This window comes from Camelus ferus, chromosome 22 (genome assembly GCF_009834535.1).
Source record: "Camelus ferus isolate YT-003-E chromosome 22, BCGSAC_Cfer_1.0, whole genome shotgun sequence".
Taxonomy (NCBI): Eukaryota; Metazoa; Chordata; class Mammalia; order Artiodactyla; family Camelidae; genus Camelus; species Camelus ferus.
In genome coordinates, this window is record NC_045717.1 from 3,397,014 (window position 1) to 3,404,819 (window position 7,806).

At 61.1% G+C, this 7,806-nt stretch overlaps 1 protein-coding gene across 1 annotated transcript in view; it reads right to left on the reverse strand.

Moving 5' to 3' along the window:
- UNC5A (unc-5 netrin receptor A) overlaps positions 1-6,326 on the reverse strand; it is a 59,620-nt gene extending 53,294 nt beyond the window's left edge. Inside the window, 1 exon segment of the mRNA XM_032465023.1 lies at positions 6,082-6,326. Coding sequence (XP_032320914.1) covers positions 6,082-6,151 — 70 coding nt within the window. The 5' untranslated portion in view covers positions 6,152-6,326.
- Between the last annotated feature and the right edge of the window lie 1,480 nt (positions 6,327-7,806).

A 7,806-nucleotide genomic window follows, 5' to 3' on the forward strand; every position in this document is an offset into this window, starting at 1 on the left:
CCCACTCCCCATCGGAGAGAGTGGAACAGTGCCCTCTGCTGTATCCATCTCCATCAATTGTTAACATTTATTAAGCACCTATTGTGTGCGGACTGACATGCATTGTCTGCCTAATCCACACAACAACCCTGTTAAGTCCTTTTGTGACTATTTTAGAGACAAGGAAACTACACAGAGGAGCTGGATCCACAGCCAGGACTAGGGGGAGGTATTGGGGTGCCAAGGGCACAAAATGTAAGGAGGCCTTCATTCTCAGGGGCCGACCCTGTACTTTCATGATTTAAATTTTGCACCCTAGGCACCTCCCTTGTCTCATGCTTCGTCCCAGCCCTGGTCCAAACCCAGAGCCCAGAGCATGCCACCTCAACCATCCCACCACCTCCTCCATGTGCCTGGGGTTCTGGCTCCCATGGGGCCAAAGGCTGCCTGCGGCATCTGACATCAGTGCCTGGGGAGAGGGTGGCACTCTGACCTTCGGGGGGCCCTGAGAAGGCCTGTTTTTGCCATTGAGGGTGTTCACCAGCTAAAGCAGGGCCCTGCGTCCTTGCTTGGGTGCTAAGACTCTACAATTCCCACCTCTGCCACACAGTCACCTTTGGCCCTGCTGCAGCACCCACCTGGTTCCAAGGCAACGCAGGCAGCTGCTGCCAGGGTGGTTGGTGGCTTTGGCAGGTGCTGGGCAGGTGTGAGTGGTTCCTGGGGGAGCCTGGTGCTGAGTGCACAGTCCACCCCAGACTCACAAGGCAGCCTCCCTGGGCATCAGCCTGTGCCCCTAATAGTCATCAAGTCTAATTCTTTGGTATACAAAGAGGAAAACAGCCCAGAGAGGTTAAGTGATTTGTCCAAGATCGCACAGTAATCAAATGACAGAGCCGGGACTATAATTGAGGTCCATCCAGGGCCCCTACTCCCATATTGCTGCCATGTTATGTGTGTCAGAGTGGATCATCAGCACACAGTTCCAGGCCAGGCTGAGCCCAAATCATCATCTTCCTAGAACCCCCAAACAAACAAAGCTCTTTGCACATCAGAGGAGCTGGTATCTGAATCAGGCCCAAGTCCCTGCAGGGGGTGGTGTGTGTACAGATTGGGGGGTTGTGGGGGGGCTTCTTCCAACTAGAAGCAATGACTTCTCCCAGGGGCTCCTGCCTGGGGCTGGAGCAGCAAGAGGTGAAGCAGCTTATACGGAGACCATCTTCTTTCCTACGTGTGGGCTTGGGTCCCGATGCAGCTTAAGACCGCCCCTCTGTCCACCCTGGGTGCTCTGTGTTGCCCATCAAGTTGTTACTGTATCCCCAGGAAGCAGACGTGACCTCATTCTACAAAGTTGGAAACAGGCTGGGAGAGTAAAAGTTATTCATTCAAGGTCAGGTGGCTTCGACTGAAACCGGCCTGTCTGCCTCCAAAGCACTGTCCTTTGTAGTCCACCTGACAGGAAGAGGGGGGCAAGGCTCCCCAGAAGGCAGGGGGACCCTTCGATGCCACTCCCATGGGGGAGACAAGAGGAAGGAAGGGGTGGGCCAGCAGAATTGACTGCAGGAAGCTGGGTGCCCAACTGGGTGGTGGGGATGGTTGGGGCGCAGGGGCTGGGCTCTGCTGGGGCTCAACTTCAGGAACCAGGAGCCCTGTGGAGGTGCTGCACAGAGCACCCCATCTTGGTGTCAACTCCAGCCCTGCAGGTGTGGGTGGGGCTCGAGGAAGCTGCCACCCACACAGATTGTTGGGGTCAGGATGGACAACCGCTCGGTATCCCTCAGCCTTACCTTCCAGGGGCTTGACTCTGCAGGTCTGGGGGCCACAATGACATTATTCACACAAGAAGACACTCCTCTGGGAACATCTTTGCCTGGGAGGGGTGGGGGTGGGCAGGGAGGTTCCAACTCCACATACGTGGGCATACGTCCCCCGCCCCGGCCCTGGACAGCAGCCATCTCCAGCCTCCCTGGAGCAGGGCAGTCTGTGTTCAGGCACAAGGATGAGGAGGGCTGCCCAGGTGGACAGAGCGAACTTCTTTCCCCCTCCCCAGACGCAGCAGCCTCCCTGCCTAGCCAGAGAACCCAAACTCCAGCGGAGGAAATAAAGAAAAAAAAATAAGCACTTGACTGTTGAGGGCTGAGAACAGGGTCACAGGGTCACAGCGCCATAGACAAAGGCAATACTTGTGGGAAGCACTGGCGTGAATGAGGAGGTGGCTCGGGCCAGATGCCTCTGGCAAGATGCCCCAGGCCCCACGTGCCTCTCCAGGGCTGAAGAATCAGTACCTCTGTCCTGGAGCCCACTCAAAGATCCTCCGTGTGCTGTGCTGTGGCCCCTGCATGGGCCCTGGGGGAGTGAGGGAGGCCCCTGGGGGGGGGGCTGTGTTGACGCTGGGGGCTGAGATGAGAAGAGTGGGGATTGGCAGAGCAGGGGAGCTTGGCCAAGATCTGAAAAGAGCTGAGGATTTTGGGGTGTAGGATGGGGAGGGTGGCTGGCAGGGCCAGGGATACCCAGTTCTGCAAGGCAAGGGAGGTACAGTGTGTGGAAGCCAGAGCTTGTCTGGGGGTTTGATGCCCAGCCCAGCAGTAGTCAGAGCCAGGGAGGAGCACCCCACCTGCCAACAGATCCACCCAGTGATGTGTGGAGATGCAGGTGTTTCCTAAGGGCCCCTGGGCTTGGGGTTCAGACTTTACCTGCTGGCACAGGGGAGCTGCAGAAGGCTTTTGAGCGGGTTCCATCCTGGGCACCAGGGGCATTAGTCTAAGTGAAGGAGGCATAGCAGGGGGCTGAGTGGGGGTGGGTCCTGCACTGGTCCAGGTGAAAAGGTGAGAGAGAAAGGGTTGGTGGTGGGAGGGGACAAAGGAGGAGAGGGACACGAGCAAAGTCACAAGTAGGGCTGAGCTGGAGGACTCGGTGACAGATTAGACATGAAGCGTGAAGGAGAAGGTTAGAGCCGAGGGAGGCTTTAAGGTTTCCAGCTCCGGGCTGAGGAATAGTGGGAGGGGGAATGACAGGGCCCCTGGGAGGAGGGGGCTACAGGAGAGGGGTGGCCTGGGAGGAGCAGGCCCGGCACGCGTGGGTGTGGATACCTGTTTCTGTAGCTGTAGCCAAGCCCAGCTTTGGGGCCTTCACCTGGAGAGGTCCCCCCTCCCCCCACCCCAGCTGAGGGCAGTTCCTGCCTTGAGACTGCATGGCTTGAGTTGGCAGGTCTGGGGCCCAGAGCAGCACTAGGCAGGAGGGAGGGATGTGACACAGTGGGGTCCTGGCCCCTGGCTGAGGCCACAGCTGGCTGCTCCTATGAACCAGGCCAGTGCCTCTTGGCTGGGAGTTTGGTCCCTGGATCAGTGCCAATCCCCAGGCTCCTAAGGGCCTCCCAACACAGGCAGGTCAGTCAGAGGACCAGCCCTCTCCTGGGAGTGCCTGCGGGGGGCCCCAAAGCCCAGACCCCCATCCCAAGGCAGGGTGAGTGACAGCAGGATATCTCAGCCTTGAAGAGTTGACATCCTCCTTGCAACCAACTGCTCCAGCCTGAGGGCGAGGGATGGAAAGAGGGGCCCAGGACCAGCCCTGAGGATGGGAGGAGGGGCCTGAGGCAGCAGCCACCGAGTCAGGATGGGCAAAGCCATGGCTTAGTGCCCCTCAGCCCCACCTTGTAGGAGCTCCAGCTCCCCGTGGGCCCCTCCCCCTCAGGAGTGCAGAGATCTGAGACCAGGAGGCAGACAGGTGTTGTGGCCCATGGGGCAGGGGGGGAGGGGGGCAGGTGCCAGCTGGGTAACTGGGTATGAGTGAGAAAACCTGGATGCGCGGGCACTGAGAGGGCCCACCCCGGTGAGTGTGCCTGAGGGACAGGCTTTTGTGTGATATCAAGAGACAGAGGGTGGGCACTTGGCCTGGGGAGCGGGAGGCTTCGGTTGTGCTGGCCCCCGGCGCCCCCTGCCGCCTGGCTGGCCGTCCCTCCCTCAGCCACTCACAGACACATTTTTCACTGGCTGCTGTTGCCAAGGAGCTGAATGGGCGGTGCGGGAGGAGCTGGGGTCAGCGCAGGGCCAGCCTGCTGGGTACATGTGCCCAGAGCCTGTGGGGGACGGCAGTAAGGGACCCTAGATGAAAAGAAGGGCCTCCCACCCTTCGGCAGCCCCTCACATAGACCTGAGACTTAATGCCCAGAGGCAGGTTCTGCTTCAGGGCAGCCCTGCGGCACTGGTGCCCATCTGCCAGCTCCCTGGGCAACGTTATAGGAGGCCCCAACAGGTGCCCCACGACTCAGGGATGCGGTCCCCTGACTCTATGGCCTCCTGAGGAGTCCATGCGGCACCCCCTGGGCTGCGGCACCCTGAATCCCCATCACAGGGCACCCTCTCATCAACACAAGCTCACCTGTGCAACCGCTCACAACCGGCACACACGTGCAGCAGGCCAGCCGTCACACACGCTCATCTGGCCACACGCATACCCAGGCTGCACAGACCGCCAGCCTCCCTCCCCTCAGCATCGCCAGGGCACACATGCCCACCCACAGCCCTCACACGTGCTCACGTGGGCAATGTGCAGATATGACCACACAGCCCTCTGGCACACATCCGACTCAGTAAACATCTCCTGGGTACCTTCTGGGTATCTAGCGACACCTCTCCTGGGTGAGGAGCATGAACACCCCCAGCTCACCATGGTCAGTGGTGCAACCTGCACCCCCTGAGTGATGCACACACACACTCCTAGCTCGCACGTGTGTGCAAGATGGACACGTACCCAGTGGCAGTGCAGCCTCCCAGCTCAGTCAAGATGAGGAGGGGAGGTCATGGGGCAGAAAGGTTTGTTAAAGTGAGGACTTGTGGGGGTGGGGCAGTGATGGGATGATGGAGAGGGAGAGAGACTGGATGGGATGGGGTGGAGGGAGGATTGAGGGGGCAGGATGGGAACGGCGGCCAGGCAGTGGTGGGTGCAGGAGGTGCTACGCAGAGACCCTTGAAGGAAACAGCCATCAGCCTCAATCATCTGGTTGGTTTCTGAGCTTTCATTCATTCATCTCCAGTCTGTCTGGCTTTGCATCTCAGGAACCCCAGCGTTCCCTTCTGATACCTCTGGGATTAACAATGGCCTGGCCAGGCTCACCCTCCAGGGTCTCAGGGCAGCAAGAATCAAGATTACTAGGCCAAGCTCCATGCCCCGCTTCACCACACAGATAACCCCCTCCCATGCACACAGAAGCTCAGTTCTGCTAAGTGCATGGAGGGCAGTCAGAGATCAGGAGGCCCAGCATCTCAGTCAGCCTAGGTGGAAGCTCAGGGAGAACAGACAAAGGATGCACAGGGGAACTACCCCCCACCCCCACCCCAGGAGATGGGCTGAGGGCTGAGTTATGGGGCAGGTGAGGGTGGCCAAAGGGACACGAAGGGAGGGAGAAGGGCTGTGTAGCGAGAAAGAAGGGGGAAGCGGTAATGGATCTACCGCACACAACTCTGGCCCCCCAGGCACCAGGGAGGCCAGGAGCCCCAGCTAGGGCCGGGGGGCCGCGGAGCTGACTGTACGGGCTGCAAGGGCTGGGGGCTGGTGTAAGCGTCGCCACGCCTGAGTGTGTGCGTGTGCGAGCCTGTGTGGTGGGGACAGAGGAGGACACTGTGTTCCCGACGTGGGCAGAGGCCAGGTGCCAAGCTGGGAATTGTGAGTAGCTGTTTGGGGCAGATGCTGCTGGGAAGAGGTATCTTAAACCCCCTCCTCAATTTCCTAAGCACTGGGATGTGGTCCAAATCCACTATTCTGCTAACCGTCCAAGTCAGACTCCCTGGGGCTTTGATCTAAACCCCACGACCCTGCTCTGGGGCAGGGCAACCAGCGAACTTCCCCCGCCTGGAGACGTGGGGCGTCTACACTCGCCAGCCCCACGCGCTGACAGCTGCTCCTGGACTTGGCAGAACCCAGGCTTCCGGGGAAGTGCGCGGGGAAGCTGCGCAGCAGCGAGAGGCGGCCCCCGCGTCCCGCCTCGCAAAGTTTGGCCTCCGGGGGCTCCCAGCCGGGTCAGGCAGCGCGGGTTAGGGACCCCCAGAGCAGAGAGCGTTCGTGCCCACGGTCACCCTCAAGCCTCCCCAAAGCGCGCGCGTGACTCACCCGAGATGTGGAGCCAGGCGGCAAGGACTATACCCAGGAGCGCTGGCCACAGGCCGGGCCGGACGGCCATGGCCGCGGGCTGGCGGGCGGGCCGGGCGCGGGGCCCCGCGGACCAGAGGGCGGCTTTCAGCTCCTCAGCCCAGAGCCCCAGCCCCGGGGTCCCAGGGGGCCCATGCCAGCGGACTGCGCTGCCTCCGGGCGGCCGGCTGCGGGGCGCACGCGGCGCGTGGCTCCCCTGGGCACCGGGAGCGCAGCAATGCAGCCGGGGCGGAGCGCAGCGCCAGCCGCGCCGCGCACCAAGCCAGCCGTCGCGCGGAGCCCGCAGCCGGGGAGCGGGCCGGCGGGCGCGGCAAAACCCGGACTGGAGCAGCGGAGCGGGACGGCGGCAGGGCGGGGCGGAGGAAGGAAGGAGGGGCCCGGCCGCTCCGCGCGGCGCGCTCGGGCCACCCCCAGCTCCGGGGATCCCTCCTGGCGATGCCCGAGGCTCCCCCAGGGAGGGGCTGGGGTGGTAGGCGGGGAGGCCTCCCACCGCCCCGCGCGATCTCCAGGGACTGGGCCAGGAATCTGAAACCCGGAGTGGATCGGTTCTCCGGATCCGGGCTCTCCTGGGCCCTCCAGCTTGCGCACAGGTGGCCCGGGAGGGGCCCAGGGCTGCGGCGACCCCGGCGCGGCGCCAGGCTGCAGAGAGCCGCCCGGGACAGGGGTGCCCGGGGCAGGTTCTGCTGCAGTCCTCTACCCACACCCCACCCCACTCCCCGCCTCCGGCAGCGCTCGGAAGCTGTCAGTGTGCCGCGGTATGCCACCCTGCTCGTGGCTTGGATAGGGGACTGCAGGAGAGTGCCCGGGCCCTGGCTTGTGCGCAGAGGTACCCGGGTAGACCAGATTAAAGGCCACCCGCAATACCAGGCACGTAGCCTGACGGCCCTCTCAGTGACCCAAGGTTTCTTTAACCTCGCGGCCCTGCTCGCCTTAGGAGAACAACCCTAGGACGCAGCGCAACCCACAGGGCGCGCGGTATTTGCGCCCCGAGCGCGCACCGCGCCTGAGACGTGGGCGTGAAGGAACAAGCCGGGATTTTGGAGCTAGAGAGATCTGGGGTAGGGTCTAGAAGCCTCTGCCTTCTAGCTCTTTGACCTTGGGCAAGTCACTTCGTCTCCCGGAGCCGCCAGCAAAGACCGCTGCTGGAGTCTTCTGTTCCCCACCCCCATTCCCTAATCGGGTTAAAATAAACAGAGGGTTGCCTTGAAGGAGAAAGGAAATGACAAACGTGCACCATATGCACGGGAGAGTGGTTAGAAAAAGAGAGGGTCCTACTCTGGGTCGGGAGGAGGGTGAGAAGAGAGAAGGTAGGGTGGCAACCTAAAACGCCTACAGGGGCCAGTCGATAATATAAATTGATGCTGCGCACTGCACGCTGGGCGATATAAGAATGGTCTTCGCTTCCACAAAGAGATATGAGCTCTCCTATGTTTCTTGAAACACGAGGCCCTCTCTCGGTCTGTCTTTTGTTTCCCACTTTTGATAGAGAAGGGTTGTGAGAAATGTTTTGCTTTCCTCTTAACTCTGCTGTGAAAAACATCAGCCAATGTCCAAATACCTATCTACAGAAGCTGGGCTTCAGCGCCAAAGAGACAATGGCAGCTCTGGGGACTGGGCACAGGGTTCCATCCACAGAGGCAGCTGGTTCTTCTCTTTCAGGTACCAGTTTGGGGGGGTGGGTATTTT